General features: G+C 58.0%; 2 protein-coding genes across 7 annotated transcripts in view; one reads left to right on the forward strand and one right to left on the reverse strand.

Annotated features, from left to right (window-relative positions):
* The window catches only part of ARHGEF18 (Rho/Rac guanine nucleotide exchange factor 18), a 101,846-nt gene extending 85,110 nt beyond the window's left edge, over window positions 1-16,736 (forward strand). For all 4 annotated transcript variants that reach the window (XM_070416731.1, XM_070416732.1, XM_070416733.1 and 1 more), the window contains 14 exons: window positions 1,063-1,180; window positions 1,957-2,205; window positions 3,849-3,925; window positions 5,510-5,688; window positions 6,718-6,809; window positions 9,857-10,039; window positions 11,223-11,357; window positions 11,743-11,867; window positions 12,442-12,498; window positions 12,586-12,633; window positions 12,739-13,209; window positions 13,547-13,811; window positions 14,560-14,691; window positions 14,767-16,736. In XM_070416731.1, coding sequence (XP_070272832.1) covers window positions 1,063-1,180; window positions 1,957-2,205; window positions 3,849-3,925; window positions 5,510-5,688; window positions 6,718-6,809; window positions 9,857-10,039; window positions 11,223-11,357; window positions 11,743-11,867; window positions 12,442-12,498; window positions 12,586-12,633; window positions 12,739-13,209; window positions 13,547-13,811; window positions 14,560-14,691; window positions 14,767-14,900 — 2,265 coding nt within the window. In that variant the 3' untranslated portion in view covers window positions 14,901-16,736. The remainder of the gene's footprint in view (window positions 1-1,062; window positions 1,181-1,956; window positions 2,206-3,848; window positions 3,926-5,509; window positions 5,689-6,717; window positions 6,810-9,856; window positions 10,040-11,222; window positions 11,358-11,742; window positions 11,868-12,441; window positions 12,499-12,585; window positions 12,634-12,738; window positions 13,210-13,546; window positions 13,812-14,559; window positions 14,692-14,766) is intronic.
* On the reverse strand, window positions 16,563-25,179 carry PEX11G (peroxisomal biogenesis factor 11 gamma). 3 transcript variants are annotated; one of them, XM_070416736.1, is made up of 6 exons: window positions 25,089-25,179; window positions 23,686-23,874; window positions 22,182-22,360; window positions 19,586-19,648; window positions 17,319-19,022; window positions 16,563-16,830 (listed from the first exon to the last, which is right to left on the reverse strand). In XM_070416736.1, the coding sequence occupies exons 1-5, from the start codon at window positions 25,146-25,148 to the stop codon at window positions 18,788-18,790; spliced, it is 726 nt and encodes a 241-aa protein (XP_070272837.1). In that variant the 5' UTR covers window positions 25,149-25,179; the 3' UTR covers window positions 16,563-16,830; window positions 17,319-18,787. The 3 variants fall into 3 exon arrangements, with proteins under 3 accessions (XP_070272837.1, XP_070272836.1, XP_070272838.1); XM_070416735.1 differs by having other exon boundaries at window positions 16,563-17,076; XM_070416737.1 differs by lacking the exon at window positions 25,089-25,179 and adding an exon at window positions 24,736-24,785 and having other exon boundaries at window positions 16,563-17,076.
* Window positions 25,180-26,427: the final 1,248 nt, after the last annotated feature.

Raw genomic sequence — 26,427 nt, forward strand, 5'->3', positions numbered from 1 at the left:
GTTTCAAGGGGCACCCTTCCCTGGGATCCACCCCCTCCAGAGTCACCTGTTGTGGCTTCAAACACTCCGACTGATGCAAGGTGTGCCTTACTCTAAACCTTTGCCTCCTCCCCTCTCTGGTCCCCGTTTGTTCCCTGATAGCCTGTGGAATGGCCCACACCCATCTTTGCCTTTCAGTGTGTGAACGCTCAAGCTCAGAACTAAAAATACGTCCCCAGCCTGGGTCAGCCGGGTCGGGCAAGGCCCACCTCCCATGTTCTAGAAAGTACAGCGTGGCTCTGCAGCAGCCCCTGCCACCTGATCCAGAAGGGTTCTCCACTTGCCACCTGTACCCTGAGGTGACATTCTCTAACGAATGGTCACTTCACTCCATTACCATCCTGGTGGACTAGTGGATAGACATGAAAGGGGGAGGGCACTTCAGGGCCTGAATTCATCTGTGCTGAGCAATGGGACAGGCCACCCGACGTCATGGCTAGAAACACCTGGAAAGTGGGCAGGTTCTGATGCGTCTCACACATCCCACCGGGACTCCCGGTCCTCTCTGCAGTGCTGGCATTTCTGAAGCAGGCGGACGGTGAGCTGGTACACTCTGGAGAGCTGCTCTCAGTCCCCACCAGGGAACGGCTTCTGAAGGCCACTTCTTGGGCTCTTACCAGAGGTGTGCATCAGACGCCAGCAGGGAGCGGTTCAGGAGGCCCCAGCCCAGTCATTCTGGAAGGTTCCAACAGCCGTCAGTCAGGGTTGGGATCCCAGGCAGGGTGCATGTGTGCATCATGCAGCTCTCCAGGTGGTTCCCATAACCGCCCCTGGCTGGGTCTGGTTTCTTCTCAGCTGGTCTCTCGGGGGCCCTCTTACAACAGGCATGGCTGTCTTGGCCTTTGTTGCCTTTACGCAAACGGCAGGAGCTCCCTGCTTTTAAATACCTGGTGAAGTGCAGAGGAAAGGTCCCCACCAGCCAGAAGGGGAAGGAGCGCCCAGCCTCAGGATCCGATCCAGTTAAACTCACTGATTTGGCAGGAATAAAACGTCAGCATGTCATGGTTTCTTTCCATTTCATAGAAAATCGGCAGCTCTTCCATCGTGAGACGCCTTGGTGTGCAGGAGTGCATTCTTCTGGTCACTCAGCGCATAACCAAGTACCCCGTGCTGGTGGAGCGCATCATTCAGAACACGGAAGGTGCGCGCGCAGCCGCCTCTGCCTGCCCATGGTGCTGGGGGTCTGTCTGCCTGCCCCCTCTTGGCAGCGGATTGGATAAGTGCCCCTCGGATTTCTCCCTGGTTCTCTGGATTCAGCTGAGCGTGGCGATCATGAGCCGAGTGCCACCATGCGAATCCACTGTGTTGGGTGCGGGGGTTTCCAACAAAGAAAGATGGGCACTGAGTCTCATTTGCCTGCTGTTGCCCCTGCCCCTGGCACAGGCATCTGGGGAGTGGATGAATGATGGAGAAAGTGCCCTTGTTAAGGTCACCCTGAGTGATCCAGGCGGGTACAGAGTCCAGGGCCAGGGCCATGAGAGGGACTTGCCTACAACCTGGAGGGCAGAGAAGGCCAGGGCAGTGCTGGCCGTGCTCCCTCAGCTCCAGGGGGGTTGAGTGTGGGAAAATGAGCACGTTTCCCCACCATGAAAGCCGTATCCCTAGCTCGTGGCAATGGTGGGTGCAGGGAGGCTGTTGACCAGGCAGTGCCCGCGGAGCTGTGCAGGGCGGCTCTTACCAGGGCGGGGCACCTGACTTGAACAGACACTCTGTCTGGGCAAAAACCCAGCGCTGGGCTAGTGCATGTATTTTGGAGAAGCACTGATGTCTTGGGAAATTCAAGTTGGGAGGTGATTCTCGAGGGTCCTCCAAGCAGTGGCCTCAGGGAATGCAGCTCACAGACCCCGTAGTGTGTCCACCTCTGTCATGTTCATGAACGCAGACGAAGGAAAGCACTAACTCTGCTGTGTGTGGCAGCTGGCTCCAGGGACTACGAAGACCTGACCCAGGCCCTGAACCTCATCAAAGACGTTATCTCACAAGTGGACACCCAGGTCAGCGAGTTCGAGAAAGGTCAGCGCCTCAGAGAGATCGCAGGGAGGATGGACCTGAAGTCCTCCAGCAAGCTCAAGAACGGGCTGCCCTTCCGCAAGGAGGACATGCTGCAGCGGCAGCTGCACCTGGAAGGCACGTTGGCCTGGAAGACCACGGCGGGGCGCCTGAAAGGTGAAGCCCTGCCCGGCGCGTGCGCGTGGCAGCAGCTCTGGGAGTGCCAGGCACTGCTTTGGAGTCGGGGGCACCGTCCTAGGGGGTGGGCACCCTCTGCATTGGTGGTGCCATCGAGGAGTAGTGGCTCCCGTCTTCGACCAGTGGCACCTTCTTGGTTTGGTACCACCTTCTTGAATTTGGTGCTGCCATCTTGGAGAGGTGCCACGACCTTGGAGTAGGGGGGTGCCCTCTGGGTCAGTGAGCACCATTTGGGGTTGGTGGGTGCCGCTGGCCAGAGCCACTGCAGTCTGGCTGCTTTGTGGCTGAAGGGAGATTGTGTGCAGAGTCGGGATGAGCACAGGCAGCCAGAAGTGTAGTGAAAATGAGATGCTCACACCAGCACCCTATCCCTCCACGTTTGAGATGGTGGGATGCACACCAGGAGGGCATGGGACTCACAGACGTTTGAACAGAAATCCAAAGCTTCGTGAGGCCCAGGTTACTTCCAAACAAGCCGTGGGTGCGCCTGCAGTGGGCCCAACCACCAAAGAGCCTGGTTTGGGTAGAAAACACCACACAGACCTCAGTGTCCCCAGTCACCCCAGTCACCCCAGTCACCGCTAAGGATGCGCTCTGAGCCCAGCTTTCAAAATTCATGGCGTGATCTCACGCTCGAGGTTCATGAGCCTCTAGAAGCATCCTGGCCTGTCCACTGGCATCAGCATCTGTAAAGATCCTAAAGGGAGTGGCAAAATCTTCAGGTGGTCAAACGATGGAATGTGTTTGTTCGTATTTTGCATGACATGCGTCCAGTAGATACAGTTGCAGCGGTTCTCAACCTGTGGGTCGCGAACAATGAAAATGCATCCTGCATATCAGATATTTACATTACGATTCATAACAGTAGAAACATTACAGTTATGAAGTAGCAACAAAAATAATGTTATGGTTGGGGGTCACCACAACGTGAGGAACTGTATTAAAGGGTCGCGGCATTAGGAAGGTTGAGAACTGCTGGTTTAGTGCCTCCCGTGTGCCAGGCCCTGAGGTGGGTGGTAGAAGCATAGTGCAAAGTGTAGTGAGTGCTTTGGGGGAAGCCAGAGGCTGGGTTGAGAGGGTGTCTGATTCTCCCTGAGAAAGCCGTGTTCCTGGGCATGAGTGCTCGTGTCGGAACTACACTCAGGATCGTACCACGTGCTCGGGTGCTGTGAGAGGTACCCACAGAGACAAGACGCCCACCTGCTGCCCCCGGGAAGGAGGCTCGGGCCACGGGAGTGCATTGCTGCAGGAGAAGGCAGGAAGCCAGGTCCCAGGTAGCCTGGGGCAGGTAGAAGGAGGGAGGGGGGCGGAGTTCACATTTGAGAAATCATAGTGAGAGAACCTCGAAGATCAGACCCAGCAGGCACCGTTACAACAGGGGGCATCAGGGCACAGGGCCCGGTAGTGCAGCGGCAGAAACATGGGAACCCAAGCAGGTTGGGGAGGTGTGAGGTCAAAAGGAACCCTCAGGCTCCTGCAGAAGCATCCTGGCTCTAGGCTGAGAGTGGCCCAGGCTCCTCCCAGGGTGCCCAAGGCCGCCTCAGGGTCATTGTCTCCTGGCTGCCCTGCAGGACGCACATGGCCATGCCACCCCGTGCATTGCTTCTGTCCTCTCCCCTTAGATGTCCTTGTCGTCCTGTTGACCGATGTGCTGTTGCTGCTACAAGAAAAGGATCAGAAGTACGTCTTTGCTTCTGTGGTATGTGTCCCTCTCTTCACACGAAGGGCTGCTGACTGCGCAGAAGGCACTGGGTGGAGGGGTGGCCGGGCTGCATCCACTAGACGAGAATAGCACAGAGCGAGGTGGCTAGACAAGCCCATCTAAAAGTCACGTGTTGTCCCCCGTCCTCCCAGGACCAGAAGGTTCCAGAAAGCAGGAGTAGAAGTTCCCCAGAACAGGTGTCCTGTCTAGTTGGTCTGACGAGGCTGCAAGGGCTCGTGCAGACATCCTCTGTCTGCATTTCTGTGTCTTTCTGTCAAAGCGCTCAGATCCCCACAGGCCCCGGCCTCCTTGCCAGGAAAGCCCCTCTGCCTTTCCCAGGGACTTTCCGGCTCGTCGCTGAGAACACGCTCAGGCAGCCAACGCCCTGTGTTGTGACCATGTTGATCCCACAGCAGGCTGGCCCCAGGAGGCCCTTGCTGTGGGAGCCACGCCTGCCGTGGGCTCTGCACAGCCGGGGGGCTGGGGGTCGGGCTGGGATGCCAGTCACCCTCCAGGCCCACAGCCCCCGGGACTTGGTTCCTCCTCTGCTCACCTGGAGGGCCCGCATCCTCAGGGTCTAACAGCACAGACCTCCCTGCAGGGGAGGCATGATCCCCGCCAGGCCTTCAGGCTCACCAAGGCGGTCATCACCCAGCAGGACAGCTACGTGCAGATGCAGAGGGCACCCCAGCGCAGTGACGCGTGTCCTCACAGCCATGTACCTTTCCCAGATTTGAAAGCCTCCCAGGTTTCCCAGCACACAGACGGGGTCAGGCTGCTCTGTGGAACCGTCGTCTGGCCTTGACTCCAGCACCCCTGTGTGTGCTGTCGGTGCCTGCAGTCTGCTTGGTGTCTGCTCCCTGTGTCCCCGCATGGTTGTCCCTCTGTGCGCGTCTGTCTCTTCTTATAGGGACACCAGTCAGATTGGATCAGGCCCACCTTAATGACCTCATTTTAACTTAATCACCCACACGAAGGCCCGTCTCCAAATGCAGTCACGTTCTGAGTGCAGGGGGTGATGGCTTCAATGTATGAATTTGAGGGAACACCATTCAGCCCAAAACAACCAGCTGAAAATGTGTATTTTACTATCTTCTTACGGGACCTGCTCGCTGGGAGTGCTGGTTGGCTCTGGGTGTTTGGGACCAGGGTCAGGAGGAAGATTTCTTTGTTGTTGTAGTTACTATCTGCTCTGGTTTTTTTGTTTTGTTTTTTTGTTTCTTTTTTGTTGTTTTTCAGTTTTGTACTGTGTGCATGTGTTATCCTACATAATAAAAGGCTAATATGCAAATTGTCCCCTCAACTGGGAGTTCAACCAGGGGGTGGGGCCAGCCGACCAACCACCCACAGCCCCGCCACACCCCACCCGTGCACAAATTCATGTACCGGGCCTCTAGCTGATTATAAAACACATTTGTTTAAGCACATTAAACAGATGCATTAAAGGATACAAGGATCTCATAGCAATAGTGTCTTTTTCCCCCAGATGGTAAAATATTTCTACTTTGGATTTTTTGGAAATAAGTGGGGCGCCCTGCGGTAGGTAAAAGGTGATCCTCCCACCTTGTTCCACCCACGTAGGACTCGAAGCGCCCCGTCATCTCTTTACAAAAGCTCATTGTGAGGGAAGTAGCCAACGAGGAAAAAGCCATGTTTCTGATCAGCGCCTCCCTGCAAGGGCCTGAGATGTACGAGATTTACACCAGTTCCAAAGAGGAGAGAAACGCCTGGATGGCCCACATCCGAAGGGCCGTTGAGAGGTGAGCAGGGCCTGTGTGTTCCACGCTGGCCATTTTGCCCTTGGCTGTGACCTTGACCTGCCCAAGAGAGCACCAGAAACCACAGGCGGACAGAGACCCTTGCTTCCCCTCTCCACTCTCCACCTTGTGCTTTTTCCTCCCCTTTATTCAAAGATGCCACCATTCTGACTCCTCTAAAGAGGCCCCAGCGTGTCTCGCCAGGGGACGTGGAGCCAGGCAGCTCTGACTTCCGTTCTGGTGGGACACCCACCTCCCCGCCCCCGCCCCCATCTGGGACCAGACCTGTTGGAGCAGATCATGGCATTCTGTCCTTCCTCCTCGGGCCAGGGAACCTCGGACCCCAGCCCTGTGGTTCTGTGTGATGCCTGGCTCCTGGTCCACCCAACAGATGGGAAAAGGTGGCCCAGCCCCCACACCTAGGCAGCCTGCTGCTTCCTCTCTTGGTGCCTGGAAACCTCCCAAAGCCTTAGCCTGTTTGGAGCTCCCTCCGTCGCCTCAGCCCTGCTAGCCTTGCAGCCTCCGTGCGGGGCAGGGCCCTGGGAAGAGCTGTCCCCAGTCTCTTCCTCCCGCTGTGGCCGGCATTTAAAACGTGGCTGGTCCTGGCCCAGTAGTTCAGTTGGTTAGAGCATCGTCCTGATCCACTAAGGTTTCGGGTTTGAACCTGGTCAAGACACATACAAAAATTAACCAATGAATGCATAAGTAAGTGGGACAACAAATTGATGTATGTCTTTCTCAAAATCAATCAAATTTTAAAAATTTAAAAAGCGGTGACATGGCTTTCAAGGCATTTTAAATAAACTAATAAATAATAAAGCCTGTGGCTGGTTGTATCCCAGCACTGAGATTAGGTTCATGCTAATGGCGGTCTTGCTCTTCCCTGTCCTTGTTCTCCTGCAACGTTGACGAGCTAACCCTACCACGAAATGAGATCCTCGTTAGCAACTGGTTCTGAGATAAACTTCTCGGGCCGTTTCCGAGGCCAGTCAGCTCGTGAGCGTTCTCAGCCGTCTGTCCCCCGCCCCGCAGCTGTCCGGACGAGGAGGAAGGGCCCTTCAGCGAGGCTGAAGAGGAGAGGAAGGTGGTGGAGGCCCGCGCCCTGAGGCTGAGGGACTTCCAAGGTAAGAGGGAGGGAGTCTGGGCGCCCGTGCCCACAGATGTGCCCCCTACGTGGTGGTGACATGGCCCTGCAGAGCACTCCTTAGGCAGCAGGCCTGGGCCCACCAGTGGCATTTCTGTTCTGTCCCTTTGGGGTTGGCTGTGGCCGCCTCGGGGTCCCGCTCTGTGGGGTGTTGCAGCTTTGTCAGGAGGTGCAGAGTGGTCTTCCGGGGGGTGTGGGGAAGGGAGAAGGGGCACAGCGTCCCTGAGCCCCTTCCAGACACGATTGCTTTGCCACACAGTGCCCCCTCCCACCGTCCTCATTCAGGCGAGTTCACGGTGAGTGTCCCAAGTCACGTACCAAGAAGCACACGGCCTGCACTAGCGCAGGGCCCCACAGCCTCCTTCCACAGCCAGGCAGGCCCAGGCCAGCCCGGCCCGGGGACCTTGGCTTTCTCCTCCCTATTTTAATTTTTTAAACTACTTTATTGAGATATAATTCTCACACCATATAATTCGCCCATTTAAAATGTTCCATGCAGTGGCTTTTAGTACAATATCACAACCATCGCCACAATTTATTTTATTTTATTATTCTTTTTTAAATATATCTTTATTGATTTCAGAGAGGAAGGGAAAGGGAAAGAGAGAAACATCAATGATGAGAGAGAATCATTAATTGTCTGCCTCCTGCACATCCCCCTCAGGGGATCAAGCCCGCAACCTGGGCATGTGCCCTTCACCGGAATCGAACCTGGGACCCTGCAGTCCACAGGCCGACGTTCTATCCACTGAGGCAAACCAGCCAGGGCACCACAATTAATTTTAGACCATTTTTATCACCCCAAAAGAAACCCTGTCCCTGGTAGCAGTCACTCTCTGCTCTTCCTCCCCCAGCTCGATAACTTCTAGTCCAGCGGTTCTCAACCTGTGGGTCGCGACCCCTTTGGGGGTCGAACAACCCTTTCACAGGGGTCGCCTAAGACACATATAATTACATATTGTTTTTGTGATTAATCACTATGCTTTAATTATGTTCAATTTGTAACAATGAAAATACATTCTGCCCGTTTTCTTTAAAAACAAACACACACACACACACACACGCACACACACACATGCACACACACACACAATTCTGTTGCCACCCTTCCAATCATTCCTTACTTCGGTCTCTCCCAACATCCCCTGGCTGGGACTGCCAAGGTGAAGATGATAATGGAGATATCAGATATTTACATTACGATTCATAACAGTAGCAAAATTATCATTATGAAGTAGCAACAAAAATAATTTTATGGTGGGGGGTCACCACAACATGAGGAACTGTATTAAAGGGTCGAGGCATTAAGAAGGTTGAGAACCACTGCTCTAGTCGATTATCTCTATGAATGTGGCTATTCCAGGGACCTTGTATAAATGGAGTTATAAGCATTTCTCCTTTTGCATCTTGCTTATTTCACTTAGCATATTTTCAAGGTCCATCACTTTGCAGCAGGTGTCAGAATTTCCTTCCTTGTTGTGACTGAGGAATATTCCATTGTGTGAGTGTAACGCATTGTGCTTGTTTACTCTCCTCCCAGTTTCAACAGATTCCTGTGAGATTTCAGCAAGGTCATTGCCAAGAGCAGTGCCTAGTACTCTGGTCTCAACTTCCCTCTTCCCTCTTCCCGCTCACTAAGGGCATTATTTTAAATAAAGTAACATTTATGCAATAGGTACATAAAATCGGGTAGTATATGTTTTATTTCTCTTTGTGAGGAGGTGCACATTTAAATATATTAATTAATTAAAATGTCCAAAAGAAAGGGGGGGAAATCCCATTGGACCCTGGAGGTATAAGCCTAGCGAATATTCATCTCATCTCATTCTCACTCACAATTTTCTCTGATAGTCATGACATATGCCCTGCATGGGCACTGCAGAGCCACACGGTGTGTCTCTTCATCACTCATCCCCAGGATTCTTAGTGAATTAGGACTATATTTTTTTATCAAGATATTCTTTCCCATTTTGGATCAAAAGCTGAACTCACCCTTAACTTTGAGACACCCCCATCAAAACCAGAAGCCAGCCCTGGCTGGGTGGCTCAGTTGATTGGAGCATTGTCCCCTACACCAAAAGGTTGCAGGTTCGATTCCCAGTTAGGGCACACACTTAGGTTGTGGGTTTGATCTTTGGTCAGGGCGCGTATGTAAGGCCAATTAATATTTCTCTCTCTCCCTTGCTCGCTCTCTAAAATCAATTAAAAACATATCCTCCCGGTGAGGATTGAAAAAACTAGAGCCACCCACTCTCCATTATCATCTTCACCTTGGCAGTCCCAGCCAGGGGATGTTGGGAGAGACCGAAGTAAGGAATGATTGGAAGGGTGGCAACAGAATTGTGTGTGTGTGTGTGTGTATGTGTGTGTGTGTGTTTGTTTGTTTTTTAAGAAAACGGGTGAATGTATTTAATTTATAGAAGTGAGCAAATTCCTTGTCTGAATGACAAAAAACCCAGAATCAGAAGGAAGTGATTCATCAAAGCATGTGTAAAAATGGTATTAAAATATGCAGAATGATGTTTTTGCATGTGACATGATTATTTGCCTACAAAATACAATAGAATCAACTGGAAAATGATTGGAACTGATGAGAGAGTGAGGGATGTATAAGTCTGAACGTGATGTAGATGTACTAACAATCACCAGTGAGGAAGTCTGATCCGGTAAGTCGCCGAGCTGGCAGCTGTACAAGCATGAAACAGGAAGGCTTGTAGGAAGGAGTTTGACCTAAGTGCCTGAAGGAGGACGTCCAAGATCAGAAAACTAAATCTTACAAGGCCCTCAGTTTGTCCCAAAACTGGCCTGTTAATGGTCTCACCATACCCCACTGTTTGCTATTTATGATTGTGGGAAGCGATCAGAGGCAGGGCCAGTCCCTCACAGCCTCACGAAGGTTGGATGGAGGGAGCAGTGGACCTTGGGGTGAGGTGGGTCAGCAGGGGTCCCCGGAGGCCAGCCCCACTCTGTGGCGACTCCTGGGGAACGATCCTAGAGAGCCTGACCGCCACCTCCGTGGCTTCGCAGAACGACTGAGCCTGAAAGACCAGCAGATTGCACAGAGCCTGCGAGAGAAGCAGCAGATCTTCCTGGAGATGGCCGAGATGAGTGGCCTGGACGACTCGGCTCAGCCGCGCCTCCTCTTCCGAGGAGGGGACCTCTCCGAGAACCTGCAGGGCGAGTGGATCCTCAAGTCAGCCATGACCGAGAGTAAGTAGCCTGGCCCCAAGGTCCTCATGGGACAGCGCCTCCCTCTCCAGCACCCTTCTTCCCGGTAGTTCCTCGGCCCAGTGTGGCCAACTCGCCACCCTCTCCGGGGCACACTTCTGTCTGGCTGGGCAGCTGGGCACCCTCCCCAGCACCTGTTAGAGCCAGAGGGTCGTTAGACGAGACCCAGTGCAAGCCCCTGGTCGCGGACTTAGAGCACTTTCTCGCACATTTGACGCTCCCGGAGCCTGCCACCTGCCAGGCACTGTTCTGGGCCCCAGGGATCTGAAGCCGACCGAGACGAGTCCCCACATTCAAGAGGTGACTCTCCTTTCTGAGTAGTGGGTCACGGTGATATGTCCGGAAACATGCACACGTACACACTGATGGTCCTTTCCGAGGGCTCCTGGACCCAGCAGCCCTCCTGGGAGCTGGCCCAGGGTCTGGTGGAGAGATCACCAGCAGCCCTGGGGGGGGCGCTGGCCGGTAGGTGGCCTGCCCCGTGCGCGTCCTGCCAGGCCTGCTTCACGGAGCAGTCAGGGTCCATGCCAGAGCCCAGGCAGCTTCCATGCAGCTCCTGAGACCCCACGTCAGCCCAGGCAGCCGGTGCTCCTTCACCCGCTTTCAGCAGCAAACAAGGCAGACACATCCCCTCCCCTTCACAGTGAAGGTAACAGAGCAGAGCGCTCCCACGTGGACTCTGCCCCCATTCAGTCTGGCTTCCGCGGCCGTAGCAGTGTTCCTCCCGTTTCTCCCATTTCTCCATGGCTGTTGTTCTTGGCTCCCTGAGGCCTCTTATGTCCTAGGCTTCGGCCAACCGCCTCACCTGGCCAAAGCCTGTTTGTCCTAGAGCACGTTGTGTGACCAGCGCTGTCCCCAAGTCCTCCCTCCATTACCCCTAACATTCTGGATGACTGTCACCACACAAGCAGTGGCCACACAGTTCCTTACTGGACCCAGCACACCTACAGGCCCAGGGTCCAGGGTGACCCGTCCACATGCTGCCCCGCGGGGCTGGTCTCTCCTTTAGACACGGAGAGGCCTGACCTGGGCAGAGCGCCTGTGCAGGGAGTGCACAGGGTCAGTGGGGTGGTCCCCACCGTCCTCTGCCCTGGCCCTGCACCACACCTGACGCGCACAGTGTGACTGCACAGAGAGACTGCATCCCGCCTGTCTCCTTCCACAGTTGCGGACATCCAGAGCCTCATCTGCAGGCGGCTGGGCGGCACCAGTGGCCAGGCAGATGGGGGTGCCTCTGCGGGCCTGCACCAGAGGGCAGAGGCCTTTGGAGGCTCCGACAGCACCAGCGACCCTGGCAAGAGTGAGTGGTGCCTCCTCCCCCAAGGGCTGGGCCCCGGGACCCTTGGGAAGGAAGGCCAGTAGCGGCAGCAGGTTCAGGCTCCTCAGATGTTCCCTTTGCTCACGTCCTTGGCAAAGCCGGCATCTGCTGTTTGGCGTCTCTGCTGCTACTTCCTGTCGGCGTCCGTAAACCCTCTATGGTCAGGGACCGTCTGAGTGTTGTTGGTCATGTCTGACAGCAGCCGGGCCTGCTCCTGCCGATCTCTGCGCCACAGATGCCGCGTTTCAGCACAGGCCTAAGGCAGCAGCCCAGCCACCATTTCCTGCCTGGGCTCTGGCTCGGGGAGAGGGGGGTCTAGACCCTGCGGAACCCCAAGCATCCTCACGGGCCTGGCCTGGGCTTTTAGGTGACAGTTGTAGGAAGAAGGTATGCGGCAGTGACCTCAGCCCAGGAGACTGGCAAGACCCTGTGAGCAGTCCAGATGCAAAGCTCGGCGACACCCCAGGCGCCTCTGAGGAAGCACCATGGGCGGTACGTTGCTTCCTCGGGCCAGGCCTGAGCTCAGGACAGAGCCGGCCCAGTTCTTGTAACTGCTAGCAAGTGTGAGCAGACTGCTCAGCCTCCATCTCACAGCCAGTGGCATGTGCTGTTCGCTTCATGGTGAGTAGCCTGTCTCAGCTCAGGTCAGCGAGCCAGCGAGTGAGCCTGTCTCTTTCTGCCGGCCCGCATGTGGGCGGCCGGGAGGGGCAGGCTCAGGGCGGCAGCCAAGGCCTCCCCACAGGTGAGGAACACCGTGCGGGGCCATGAGCTTTCCGTGTCCTCACAGCCACGGATGCCAATCATGCTGGCTGCTCCCTCCCCTTCAACTCAGAGCACCCACCCTTGCCAAGCGTCGGGGTGAGAGCAGGGCCGGGTGGTGTGCCGAGTCCGAGGCCAGTGCCGTGGCCAGGCCCATGCCAGCTGCCTCCCGCCTCCTGGAGCCACCCTGCGCCCTCACTGTCCAGGCAGTGAGGCAAGGCCTACCCGTGCTAAGGCAGCCTCGTCAGCACTGTGAGTCTGGCTTGCTTCCTCAGCAGCTGTGTGCTCTGACATTGTGTTTCCACAGGTGGAGGCACCAGGCACTGAGTCTGGCCCCCGTCTGCCCACTGTCCTGGAGTTGGAGGTAGGCTCAGGCTTGTCCATCTCCTGGGGACTGGCATGCACACCAGGAGGGCTTCGGGCAGAAAGCCAGCACTCTGTCTCTCCACAGCTTGTCCAGCGAATCCAGACACTGTCCCAGCTGCTCCTGAGCCTCCAGGTACAGGGCGTGGTGGGCAGGGACAGGCTGCACTGCCCTTTTCCTGCTTGCGGTGGGAATCTGGGAGAGGGCCGGGCCAGCACCTCATGAGTCCACTTCCCCCAGGCGGTCATCACCCAGCAGGACAGCTACGTGGAGATGCAGAGGGCCTCCATCCAGGAGCGCGAGAAGCAGTTCCGGCTGCAGTCGACACGTGGGAACCTGCTGCTGGAGCAGGAGCGGCAGCGCAACTTCGAGAAGCAGCGAGAGGAGCTGGCGGGCGTGCAGAAGCTGCAGAGCCAGCTGCGGCTGGAGCAGCAGCGCTGGGAGCGCCAACGGGAGCAGCAGCAGCAGGAGCTGGACCTGGCCTTGGCCCACCTACAGCAGCGCCAGAGCGAGGCAGCGCGGCTGCACGAGCAGCAGGCCCAGGAGCGTGCTGAGCTGGAGCAGCAGCGCCAGGCCTACCAGCATGACCTGGAACGGCTTCGGGAGGCCCAGCGCCTCGTGCAGCGCGAGCGCGAGCAGCTAGAGCTGCTGCAGAGGCTCAAGAAGCAGAACACAGTGCCCAGGGCGCTGCCACCTGAGCTGCCCACAGAGGTGAGCGAGGGAGTGTGCAGCTGCTGGTGTGGGTGAACACGCCAGGGGACAAGGACATGTGTGTGTCACCATGCAAGTGCCCATGTTGGGGCTGCGAGCTGTGTGTGTGTGTGTGTGTGTGTGTGTGTGTGTGTGTTTAGGGGACAGGCAGTGAATGGCAGCTTCATCGGGCCCAGCTAAGAGGCTGCAAGCTGCGGGCCCAGGTTCCGGGTGGGTGGACAAGGTTCTCCCCAAAGCCCTGGGAGTGGGCGGTGCTGAGCAGAGCACCTCCCTTTTCGTCCCAGGAAGGGCTTCCCTGAGGAGGATCTCTGGGTTGTGTCTTCTGTCCCTCTTTCAGGCCCAGCCCCCAAGCCACTCCCCCAGCTTCAACGGGGAGGGGCTGGAAGGCCCTGAGCGCCCCGAGGTGGCTCGCCGGGACAGCACCCCAGCCGAGAGCCGGCCGGCCAGGAGCGATGTGCCTATCCAGCTGCTCAGCACCACCAACCAGATCCAGAGGCAGGCGGCCGTGCAGCAGCAGATCCCCACCAAGCTGGCTGCCTTCACCAAGGGCGGCAAGGACAAGAGCGGCAAGAGCAGGGGCTCCCAGCGCAGTGAGAGTTCAGGTGAGTTCTGTGCCCGAGGCAGGGTGTGGCGGGTGGGGCCCAGCTCAGTCTTCCGGAAGGAATAGGTGATCTCTGGGAGACGGTGGCCTCCAGTGCCGGCCCAGCCCCTCCTGGACTAGGAGATCCAGTCAGGAGCAGTTAGTGACACCAAAGCCCCCCCTTGCGGGCGAACCACAGGACCAGGGCCGTCCTCCGTCCTCCGGTGGAGATGCAGCTGGCCATGCGCTGAGGCCCCTCCCCCGCCCGTGGGGAGGTTTATCCTCTGGAAGCAACATGGGCCTGGCAGACCCCAGGTCTGTTCACCTCAGTCCTCAAACTGGACCAGGAAGGGCGTGTCTTGGCAATTCAGAAAGAAGGGCCTGGGGGGCCTTGTGGGGTGGCGCCAGAGGCCAGCAGTCAGAGCACCCTAGTCACTCAGGGACACCGGTGACGATGCCAGGGGTCTCTGACACAGCTTCGGGGCTCCCTCAGGTGCTGTGAGTGTACAGGTGTGGTCAGGGAGCCCTCCTGGGACCTACAGAGCAGGGCCTGTGTCCCAGGACTGGGTCCAGAGGTTGGCTTATTCTAGGGGCTTCCTGGGGTCGGCTGGGGGCTGTTCTCCCTGTTTTGTGTCACTGCATTTGGGGCTTACTGTCTGAGCGGGATCCCCTGGAACAGTGTCCTGGGAAGTGCTCAGGAGCAGGGGTGGGGGCTGCCATGAGCGGGAGCCGGGCTGAGCACCCAGGCTGCACCCTCTTCCCTCTGTCAGCTTCGTTCGACTTGAAGCAGCAGCAGCAGCAGCTTTTCAGCAAACTCACGGGCAAGGAGGAGTATGTCTCTCGGAGCCACAGCTCACTGAGTCCCGTCCGGCGCAGCAGCCACCGCTCCGCATCCCCCCAAGGTGAGCCCAGCCACCCAGGCACAGGGCCTCCGCAGTGCCTGGTGGCTGCCCACACCGCCATCCTCTGTCTTCCAGACCTCTCCTGCCAGGCGCCCAGCCCAGCCGTGGAGGACACGTCCCCCGAGTGTCCCCCCTTCCTGCCCATGCCGGGGCCCCTTACCCCACTCGACAAGGAAGAAGCGAGCAAAGAAGACGTCATCTTCTTCTAGGGCCAGCGGCTTGAGGTGCTGTGCTCTCTGGGACTTGCCGGCTGCCCTCCCCCTGCCCAGGACACCGCCATGGATGACCCCGTGGCCAGGCTTGGGGTCGGGGTCGGGCCCGCCTGTCGTCTCCAGGCTCTTGCTGTAGGATTGATCAACAGTGGTGCCTTTTTTATACAAAAAGGAACGTTTTTAAGCGAAGGCTGAACCTAAGCTAACTGAGGAGCTGTTTTAATGGCAGCCCCGCCCGCTTGGGTAGGAAGACCCACTCCAAGCAGTTTTTCCAAGTGACAGACTGGGGGTCCCACACGGAGCCTGACGACGGGCCAGACCTCGGTCTGAGGAGGAGGGGCCACCCCACAGCCGTTAGGAGACACTGGAGCTGGACTGGTCATTAGGGCAGCGGAAGGGCCAGGGTAGTGTCAGCTGTCTCCCTTGGCAGAATCAAAGCCGAGATGTACATGGGTTCATGGTGAGCCTCAAGGCGAGGGTACAGGCAAGACGAGGGCCAGAGGGCCCCCAGGGCAGAGTGGCTGGAAAGGATGGCCGGTTGTACTCAAGTGAGTTCTTTAGGGCAGAACTCATCTCGAAGGGGTCTGACTGGAACCCATGTTAATTTAGTGGGTTTTTTAAAACCTGCTGTAGTCGATCTCCGTGCTTCCCCAGGCACCTCACCGAGTCCATGTGGCTCTCCAGGTGCTCGGCCTGGGGAAGCCAAATCAAGAGGTTTGGCCAGGCCAGCAGGCCCCAAAGTCCCGGCCCCCAGCAGGGGGCCCTCAGTCCCCAGGAGATGAGCTGGTTTTCCCAGGGCCTCCAAGAGGAAGTCCCAGGGCTGGTCTCCGGTGCTGATGGGCTGATGCAGATACAGCACAGAGCAGAGCGGTGGCGCTGCCAGTGAAGGTGACACGCTGGGAGCACATGTGGCCTGGAGACCTCCAGTGGGCAGGTGGCCACCTCACAGGCCCACACATCCAGTGAGCTGCTGTCGAGGGCTGTCCCCTTACCCCTGGAAGAGGGCAAGGGCCACCAGTCCACTCGCAAGGCTGTGGGTGTTGGGTGGTGTCATGTCAGGGTGGTGGCTGAGCCAGAGCCACGTCCCACCTCTGGCCAAACACAAGCTCGGGTGCTGGTGCAGGAAGGGGACATGACTCACTTTTCTGCATCCCAGGCTCCCTCCACCAGCCCAGAGCCCAGCACCTCCCGAAGCGTTGGCAGGATGGGTCCTGGGCTGCCCAGGAGTTGGGGCACCACAGGGTCAAGGTGACACAGCCAGTGAGTGACGAGCTGACAGCAGCCGTTCAGAACCGCTCCGGCCCCCGCTGGCCTGACCCTCAACTCTGCCTAGGGACCAGCAGCATCAACAAGGACCAAAGAGACGTGTCCTCCGTCCCCCGGACACGAGAGCCCGTCTGTGCTGGATCTGTAGTCAGTGTTTTGTGTTTTTGTACTGAGATGAATCAGAGCACTTTAGAGAATTCTCCTTTACTTCCTGTCCTTTTGTGACGAGTGCATTCCTGGGCCTCAGGCACACAGGTCCTCGAAAGAGACGTCCAAGCTCCTCCTCGGCATGTGGTGGGGGCTCCACTCAGGCCGTGCAGCGGGCAGGTCTTCGGCACGTTCTCTGGCCAGTAGCCTGCGGTGATTCCTGGGTAGGGCCCGGTTTTATTTGTAAAGTCGGCGGCTGAGCAGTGTTACTCCTGTGGGATCTGGGTACATCTTTGGTAACTTTGACATGATCTCGGTCCACCCAGTGATGCAATGATCGCAGCATGTCCTCATGCGGGATGTTTCAGAACTGCCTTAGAGCTCAAGCCTGATTCTAGCAATAAAGGTGTCTGAAGACGAGCTGGCGGCGCGGCTGTCCTTCACTGTGCGGCAGGGTCGTCTCTTGGTGGGGCTCCCCCAGGCTCACCTCGCCAGCGGGGCCGCACGCCAGGTGCTGCAGGAGGATTTGAGGGAGGCCTGACCAGACCCAGGGCCTTGGAGGATCCTGAGAACCAGAGTCTGATGTCCCACCTCCCAGGGGGCCCACAACACCCTAGTAGCCCCCTCGGCTGCCGTCCCCACTCCTGCCCTGTAGCTGGGGCAGGAAGGCAGCCTCAGGACCAGCCTGACCAGCTGCCTGTACCCCACGCCTGTGGGGAGCGGAGCCTGCTCTGTTCCTCTGAGAAGTCCCCACACGATCCTGTTTGGACAGTCAGAGGTAGAGACAGAAGGCCCAGAGTGAACCCCCCAATCCAGGTCAGCGTTTGGGGAATGCCACCACGCCCTCCCACCCTGGCTAGCCTGTCCCTGTGGCCCTGGGGTGACGGCCCCCTGCTCCCTGAGCCGTTTGCCACAGACATGCTCCCAGGACCAGTGACACCTTACCCCCCACCAAGGACCTAGCAGTGGGCAGGGGTGCGGCCACTCTGCAGGCAGGCTCACCTCAGCTGCCCAGCAGTGCGCCTGAGCCTGGCCAGCGGTGGCCCCAGGCTGACCAGCAGCCAGAGCCCTGGGGCCTGATGTGGCAGCCAGGTGTCCACGTGGCTCGCCCACTCGTGCAGCACTGACGTGTATGCCCTGCGTCTCCAGACGGGCAGGCGGTGCTGCTCTGACCCCACCCAGTCTCGCTGGTTCCTCGGGCGCAGGAACGTGCCAGCGCTAGGCTTTGCAATAGGGAGGGGGAGACTGAGCCAGTGTAGGGTGCGGTTTCTTCTGCACCCATGTTACCCCGAGCAGCCCTCCATCCCAGCTGTTCCCGGCCTCGTATCTTCCCTGAAGAGAGCAATCTGGCTGAAATCATGAGGCTTCAGACTGCAAGCACAGGTCTTGTTGAGTCTTCCAGGCACTTCGGGGACGTAAGGCAGAGCCTGATTCCCTTCTTCCCGCTGGGACTAAGGTGGAGGGTCCAGAGACACATGGAGATCGCCCAGCAGGCGCAGGCGCAGGCGCAGGCTGGGCATCATCTACCAATGCCACACGCACACACACACACAGGCACACACGCACTTCCGGCCTCAGATGTCAGACTGAAAACAAACGCACCGGTCCTGCCACGTCTCCATGAGGTGGGAGACAGAGCCACAGCATCTTTAGACACCGGCCGGCCCCGCGAGGAACCTAGGAGATGTGCAGACTGGCCTGAAGGGATGATGGCCCTGGTCCGAGCTGTGGCTGAGTGTCAGCTGCTTCGACCACAAACACCTCACGATGATCAGGAGGGAAGGATGTGATGTGGGCACGGCCCCAGCAGCCCTCACCGGATAGGACCACCGGCCAAAGAGGTTCCAGAAAGGGTCATGGGAGGTGTGGCCTCCACTGCAGCTCTGTCCCCTGAGAAGCCACCCAGGCACATGGCCGTCATGTCCAGAGGTGGCACCGCCTGCCCTCCCTGAACTAAGGTGCAGGGAGAGGGCGTGCAATGAGCGGGCCTGCGGACGGGAGGGGCAAGGAGCTGGTGAGTTTAGGAAAAAGGACTTACCCTGGGCCTCGCACCAGCACCACAGTTTTAATTGATTCTCAAGGCCCGTTTGGCGCGTACCATCCTGGCCTGCCTATCTGGATACAGGATGCCAGGGACGGGAGTGAGGCTCTGCTTAGGCCGCTGTAGCCTTTTCGTCTACATGGGAGTCCCGGGTCCTCTGCTCTGGCCCTGAGAGACGCCTCCTCCAAGTGGGGGGCGGGATGGGAAGGGCCCTGGGTGGAAGGGCCCAGACCCCCAGCACCCGGGGACCTCAGCCCACCCACATCCTGCCTCACTGAGCTTGTGCCCCAGGTCACGCCCTGTGTTCTCTGGGTTGCAGCTCCCCGCATCTGGCCTTGGTTTGCTCGGAGACCCAGCTGCCTGCCTGGTGATTTCTGTCTGTGGAAGGCCCTTCAGCAGGTTCTGGCGGTGTCCCTGCACCTCCGGCCGGTCAGGAAGCGGCCTTGTCAGCCCAGCCGCTGGCCCGGGCTGCCTGGAACACGCTGAGGAGGGAGGAGATGGTGCCCAGGAGGCCCACCAGCCACGGAGGGAAGCGACCTGCCCACAGGAAACCTGGGGGCAGCCAGTGCACGGCGTTGGCCAGGTCGGCCAGGTTGCTCAGGAGAGTCATGAGCTCCGACTGGATCCGGGCCTCCACGGCCCCCCGCGCGCTCCGGGGCCGCTGGCTGTGGGGTCAAAGAGGAGTCGTTCAGGGCAGGCCCAGGGGTGCCCGTGCTGGCCCGGACGGGCAGGGAGGGGAGTGACCACAGACCCTGTTTGTGAGCAAGGAGGAGTCCTGTCACCCCCAGAGGGAGCCACGTGACCAGGGCACAGACCTGTGTGGAAAGTCTCAAATCCACATCTCAGTCCTGACCCCGGGAACCAGTCAGGGATGGGGCAGGAGTGGCCCCAGGCCAGGTCCCAGGCCTGCGCCAGGCACAGCACTTCCCAGGAGAAAGGGACAGTGCCCTGGCCCCCAGTCCTGCTCTGTGGCGTCAGGACTCAGCCCGAGTCCTGGCTGCTGTGTCCTGCCTGTGGGGCCTCGAGCAAGCCTCACTGTCCCCACAAGTGAGATGCTACCGTCACCTGGAGGCTGTGGTGAGCCCGGTGACCCAGGCACCGCCCCCCCAACCCCCGGGCCTTGTGCAGGGACAGGGCTGATAATGCTGGCAACTCAGAGCACCCCCGGGGGCTGGGGAAACTCCTGGGACCTGTGAGAGGGAAGGTGGCCTTTCTTCCCAGGAAATACCTGGTGACGGCCGCTGCAGGGCTCCTCCGCTGCTGTCTCAGCTTCAGGACCACCCACAGGGACCTGCAACACCAGAGAGGATGAGGGGCCCAGCCAGAGGGCAAGAGAAGCAGGGTGGGTGCAGGGGTTCGATCCCCAAAGCGGGCCCTGGGGAGGCTCTGCCACCCGCCGCTCGGCCACAGGTCACCCTAACGGTGCCGAGCTCTGCCATAGTGGCTCCGACCAGCCGGTGGGCGGTGGTCCTGACAACTTTCTGGGCTCTGAGGGCCGGCACCTCAGGCTGAGGAAGCAGCCAGCGCAGGCAGCCCTGGTGCTCCCCCAGGGCTCTCAGGCCTGCAGAGCGCCCGCCCCGACTGCCCACCTGGCCCTGCACCCTGGGCTGGGGGCGGCCGGGTAAGTGCAGGTGGCTGAGTCCTGCCCGTGGGAGGGCTGACCCAGCCAGACTTCATGATTGGGAGGGCCGGGTCCTGGTCACATCTCCCAGCCCCTGTGTGCCCATCCAGAGAGTATGGGACGCAGGGTCACCCCTGCAGTGAGGTAAGTGGGGAACTAAGGCAAAACCAAGTCCTCGGTGCTGGGTCCCTAGACCAGTGGAATCAGAACCTCTGGGCACCTGGCCCCAGGCATCTCATTCCAACCTTCCAGGTGACTCTGCAGCATCCTGGGGTCTTAAGGACACCGGTCATGACGAGCACACACGCTCCCCGACTCCACACCCTTGCTAACACCAAATACGGACAATCATGGGAAAACATGGTCCAAACACGAGTGGCACCAGGCAGAGCACGGGATTGTCAGGACTGGGAAACCGCTCTGTGTGATGCTGTGATGGTGGATGTCGGGTTACATCTCACCAGACCCATGGACTGTGCAGCGGGGTGACCCTAGTGTAGACCACGGCCAGGGTGAGGATGACATGTCGGTGCAGGGTCATCGACTGCAACGAATGTCCCTCTCTCGCGCCACGTTGGCTGGGAGGTTGTGTGGGGCAGGTGGGAAATGGGAACTCTACGTTCAGCTCAATTTTGCTGTGAACCTAAAACAGCTCTAAAATACAGTCTGGTTTTTAAAATGAATGGAATCGAGGCCACCCCTAAAACAGAAATGGTGGATCTCAGCGCAGAGGTCACCAGGCCCCTGGGAGCTGCAGCCTCGGGAGTATCCAGAGTCCAGGCCCCTGTCGGGGCCCCCAGGCCACAGGAAGGTCACAGACACAGTGACCATGAACGTGAGGAGAGCTCATTATCAAGACAGCCCCGTCCGTGTAACGAGGAGATCAGAGCAAGGAAAATGTGTCCACAGAGTGTGAGGTCAAAGGATAGAAGAGTCATCAGAGTCTACACAGCGGGATCTCTGGGTTCCCTCTGGCCTGTGGGTGATTGGAATCTTCCACTTTGGGTTCATTCGTTTTCCAGACTGAAATGAACGTGCAACTAGAGCAGCCGTGGGCAAACTACGGCCCGCGGGCCCTTTTATGTAATGATGTTTACTTTGAATTTATATTAGTTCACACAAACACTCCATCCATGCTTTTGTTCCGGCCCTCCGGTCCAGTTTAAGAACCCATTGTGGCCCTCGAGTCAAAAAGTTTGCCCACCCCTGGGTTAGAGCATCTGTAAGGGGAGAACAAGGGCTATTGGATGGCAGGGCCTAGCCCAGGGCGAGTGACACACCCACCTCCCCCAAGCCCTCGAGGTCAGGGGTCGGCGGCCTCCCTTCGGGGATCCAAGAGACTGTTGCTGCATGAAATTCTGCCATGGGAGGCCCTTCACGCCCTGTGTTTTCTGGGCCAAGGGACTGAACAAACCCGCTCAGCAATGTGTAGAGAAGAAAACGTTTGGGAGGAAACCATTATTTTAAAGTTCTAGGAACCTTACAGCTTTTGGAAGCAGAGCCAGCAGGAAACTCCTGGCTATGTCACCTGGGGCTGTTTGCTGATGGCGATGCCATGCGAGCAGGACTCAGGGGCCGGTGAAGGCAGCCACGCCGGCCACTCCTCTCCAGGCCACAAGTTCTCTTCCTGAGCCCAGTGGCACAGTCATGGCCCCCAAGGATGCCCAGGATCCATGAGTGTGTTCCCTTATGTGGCAAAAAGAACTTTGCAGATGGGACTGAGTGAAGGGTCTTGAGCTGGGAGACTATCCAGGTGGCCCAATGCCAATACCAGGGACCTCAGAAGAGGGAGGCTGGAGGGTCGGAGTCAGAGGAGGAGACGCAACCACAGAAGCAGAGGCTGGAGGGATATGCTTCAAAGATGGAAGAAGGGCCCGGAGCTAAGGAATGCAGGAAGGAATTGTAGAAACTGGAGAAGGCGGGGAACATTCTCCCTGGAGCCTCCAGAGGGCCACAGCCCTGCCCACAGCCTGAGGTTAGCCCAGTGAGACCATGTTGGGCTTCTGACCTCCGGAACTCTAAGACAATCAGCACGTGTTGTTCAAAGCCACGTCTGTGTGCTGTGGTCGGGTGCACACAGTGAGGTGGCAACAACAGGAATAGCAGGGCGGCCAAGGCCACACAGCTCCCGCCTGTCTGCCAACCGCACCAGCGATGAGCACTCCCCCTCCCTCCAGCCCGCGGGAGCAGCGGCAACGCCTACCTGACAATCCCCAGGAGCAGCGAGAGCCCCCAGAAGGCCGTGCTCAGCACCCACCACCGGGCGGAGTCCACGTGGAGGATCTTGGCATCAGCAGCCCAGGCGATGTGCTCGCAGGGGTAGTACAGCTGGTCGGCCAGGTTGCCCAGGACAGACACACAGCGGACCAAGATGTCCTCCTCCTGCAGGACCAGGAGAGGGAGCTGGGCCTGGGGCCGACACACCCACTGCCCATATTAGGGGCCCGGGCCAGGCCATGAAAAGCCATGACTCCGGACCCCCTGCCTCGCAGCCTTCCTGCCTTGCCACAGGCTCCCAGGTCCTGGCCAGGGGTCTCCAGGCCCGACCCCTGCACAGGACCCTGAGAGGGAAGCAGGCAGGCAGTCCTCAGAGAAGCTGGTGGGGCAGAGCTGGGTAACTCCAGGCTGCAGGACAGGTCCCTCTCCCAAACCAGAGGGGTAGTCACCATCCTGGCAAACAGGCAAACTGAGGTGCTTAGGGTGAGCTGCCACCTGCCCCAACTCATACAGGGACGCGCCTCAGGCCATGGACCTGCAGGACTCTGCTGCACTGTACTGTACCCCTGCCTCCAGCCCTGAGGTCTAAACCTCACCTCCTGCACCCAGCCAGGCAGGGCCAGTTGAAGCTGCAGGTACCCTAGGGGGGCATTCCTGGGCCCCTGGGGGGCAAGTTCACTCCCTGGTAAGGAGCGCAGAGCTGGCACTTATGTGGGATAATGCAGTACTGCTAACCCAGCTAAATTGCATGTCCATCAGCAAGGGGTTGGCTAAACAAACCGCTGTCAAGCTACATACCAGAGTACCGCATGCTGGGCCATAAAAAGGGAGGCACTCTTTTTGGTCTGATATGGAATGCCCTCCACGTTGTACTGCTGAGTGAAAAAAGCAAGTGGCCAGAGTGTCAGTGGCACACAACTATTTACGTCAAATTGTGTGTTGCCACCCTAGCTGGTTTGGCTCCGTGCATAGGGCATCGGCCCTCAGACGGAAGGGTCCCGGGTTCGATTCCAGTCAAGGGCATGTGCTTCGGTTGCAGGTTCCATCCTCAGCCCTGGTTGGGTGTCTGCGGGAGGCAACCAATCGATGTGTCTCTCTCATATCGATGTTTCTCTCTGTCTCCCTCCCTCCCTCCCTCCCTCCCTCCCACTCTCTCTAAAAATCAATGAAAAAAATATCCTCGGATGAGGATTAACAAATAAACAAAAAAAAAATTGTGTATTTGCCTGTCAGGGTACAGATCTCAGGAAGGAAACAGAAGAAGCTGACAACAGTGGCTGCCTCTGAGGAGGAAAACTGGGGACTGGGGGCGTCAGGAAAGAGAGACTTTTAAATTACATTGTTTTTAGGAATGTGTGAATGTATTAGCTACTTTTTAAATTTCGTTAAAATGAGAACATCTTATCATCTAAAAAAAGAAAGTACAATTGAAAAAACAAACTGCCCACACAGTTGCCTTTAGACAAGTGCCTGCGGGCTGCACCCCTTACCTCTGCCCCCAGGCCATACTGCTTCGTGTACACAAACATGGCCGCGTCATCGAAGAGGCGAAGGATGGTCCTACAGCCGCTGAGCTGGGAGGACACTGCCAGCAGGCGCGCCCCCACGTCTGCCCTGGCCGGACCTTGTTCCACCAAGACCCCGCCAACCAGCTGGCAGCAGTAGCCCAGGGTCCGGATCTGGGGAAAGCAGACAGTCAGCAGGCTCTACTCCTGGGCGGAGCGGAGCACCTGGCCGTGGGACCTGCCGGTGAGCAGGCAGGAGAGTCTCAGCGGTTCTCAACCTGTGGGTCGCGAACCCTTTGGCCATCGAACGACCCTTTCACAGGGGTCGCCTAAGACCATCCTGCGTATCAGATATTTACATTACGATTCATAACAGTAGCAACATTACAGTTATGGAGTAGCAACGAAAATAATTTTATGGTTGGGTCCCAACATGAGGAACTGTATCTAAAGGGCCAGAAGGTTGAGAACCACTGGTAACTCAAGAAGGTTTCAATAAAAGCTGAAAGTTCAAAAAGAAACGTGCAGGACGAATGGAAAAACAGGACATCGCTGTCCGGAAGGCACTGCGCCGACTCTAACAAAGGGCTGCCTCATGTCGTGAGGGCACGGCCTCCGGAGACAGATGTGATGGGGACAAAAGGGAACCCCACTTCCCACCTCCAGGCCTCCCTTTCCCGCTGGCAACGGACCAGGCAGACACGAGTGTCTGCAGCCACCGGGACCAACCGGGCTGGGCTGGGAGACGGGAGGCGGCAGCCTCGGCCCGCGGACAAAGGGTGATTTGCATAAATTATTCCGTAGGAGGGAACCCGCTCGGTGCTGTGGGGCGTGGTGAACCGGGTCAGCCTCGCCACCTTCCGTCTTGATTCCACCCGCTTCTCCCTGTCTTACACCGTAAGTCCGGGCCGGCGCCTCGCAGAGCAGCAGGGGCGGGGAGTGAACTGCCTGCCCCGCCCGGGGCGCCCTCTGCTGGCCCGTGACCCGTGAGGCCGCCGGAGAGATGGGCCTTGGAGGGAGTCGGTCAGTCCTCACCAGAGGCTGCGCTCATCGCCAACATCCAGACCCTGAACCCCCGAGATTCCCCCGGACAACCCGGGCAGCTGCGGCCGCGCCAGACCCGGGACGTCCGCGGGCTCTGGTGGCAGGTGCGCCCCGCGGGCTGAGCCGGTGGGAGCGCACGCCCCGCGCGTCCTGAGACGGCCCAGCCCGCCCCCTACTTGGCGGTCCGGTCCGGTCCGCCCAGCCCGGGCGCCAGGTCGGCGGGCACTGCCCCAAAGGGCTGCTGGGGCCGGGGCCGCTCCGGGATCCCGCCCGCGGCCTCCGCTTCCCGGGTCTGAGGTTGGGCCCGATCCCGGGGCCTCGGCTGCGCTCCGTCCCAGCCTCACCAGGCGGTCGCGGCCGCGGTACGACTCCAGCGCCGACGCCAGGCCGCTCAGCGCCGCCATGGCAACCCGCGGTCACCTCGCAGGGGGCCCTCCCCCGCGGCCCGGGACCTTGTGCGCAGGCGCGGCCGCAGCCCTTTGTCCCGGAACCGGCCCTTTCTTTCCTTCTTGTTAATCCCCACCTTTCACCTACTTTTTAGAGAGCGTGGAAGGGAGGGACAGACAGACAGAGAAACAGAGGGAAGACGTGGATTGGTTGCCTCCAGGGGCGGGGGTGAACCTGCAGCCCAGGTAGTGCCCTTGACCAGGAATCAAACCCGTGCTCTAACCACTGAGCACACTGACCAGCGCCCTTTGACTAACCGAGTTTGCTGCGGGCCGTGCGCCCTGCGCCCTCTGCCCTCTGCCCGCGGGCGCGCACGTGACGCCCCACGCGGCTCCCTTTCCCTGGCCCAGCGCAGTGTAACCAGCCTCCTCTGCCCACAGGGAACAATTATTTCAAGCAAAATCTCCAAACCTGTTCGCTCGGATCCAAGGCGCTTTTTTGTTGCTGTTTCACCCTTTCTGCATTTTCTGTTAAGTGAGTAAGCGCAGGTTCGTGCCAGAGAGCAGACAAGAATCTGCTAACCCGAGTCGCTCCAGCGGTGACTGGCGGCTGGGAAGCGGAGATTCAACTTCCACTTTTGTGCCACTTTGTAGCTTTTGAATTTTGTGCAATATGCATGCACTGTCTCATCAGCAAGTCAGATACTTTTTTTTTTTCAAAAAGTTAACACGGCCTGTTTACTTTTTTTATTGTAATAAAAGTCTCCATTTTAAAAAGTACAGTTCAAGGGCGTTTAGCACACTCATGTGCTGTATAAACAGCACTCCTTCTAATACGAAACGTTCTCATCACCCTGAAAGGACGCTGTCACTCCGGCAGTCACTCACTCCCCTCCCCCACCTGGGACCGCCATCTGTTTTCTGTCTCTGGATTCGCCTGTTCTGGGCATTTCATATAAATGGAGTCACAGTGTGAGGCCATTTGTGTCTGGCTTCCTTCACTGAGCATAGTATTTTTGAGGATAATCCACGCTGGGGTTTATAGCGGTGCTTCATTCCTTTCGAATAATATTCCATCATACGGATGGGCCACGCTTGTTTATCTGTTGCTTAGCTGATGGACATCGAGGCTGTTTCCTCTGGTTGGCCGTGTGACTAATGCTGTTGTGGACGTAAGTGTGCATGTACTTGTCCAAGTCCCTGCTTTCAGTACCGTTGGGTAGAGACCTAAGCGTGGAATTGCTAGATCACACAGTAACTCTACGGTTGACTTTTTCTTTTTTTTCTTTTTTTAAAA

The sequence above is a fragment of the Myotis yumanensis genome, unplaced genomic scaffold, assembly GCF_028538775.1.
Source record: "Myotis yumanensis isolate MYYU_CA2020_CCGP unplaced genomic scaffold, mMyoYum1.0.hap1 SCAF_5, whole genome shotgun sequence".
Classification (NCBI taxonomy): Eukaryota; Metazoa; Chordata; class Mammalia; order Chiroptera; family Vespertilionidae; genus Myotis; species Myotis yumanensis.

What these genes read in the sequence shown, in the direction of transcription:
- PEX11G (XM_070416736.1), bottom strand. Translation starts at nt 25,148, where the DNA reads ATGGCGGCGCTGAGCGGCCTGGCGTCGGCGCTGGAGTCGTACCGCGGC. An exon ending in CTGCTCCTGGGGATTGTCAG is followed by an intron (nt 19,649 to 22,181) that starts GTAGGCGTTGCC and finishes CTGGTGTTGCAG; the next exon opens with GTCCCTGTGGGTGGTCCTGA. An exon ending in CCTGCAGCGGCCGTCACCAG is followed by an intron (nt 19,023 to 19,585) that starts GTATTTCCTGGG and finishes TTGACCCCACAG; the next exon opens with CCAGCGGCCCCGGAGCGCGC.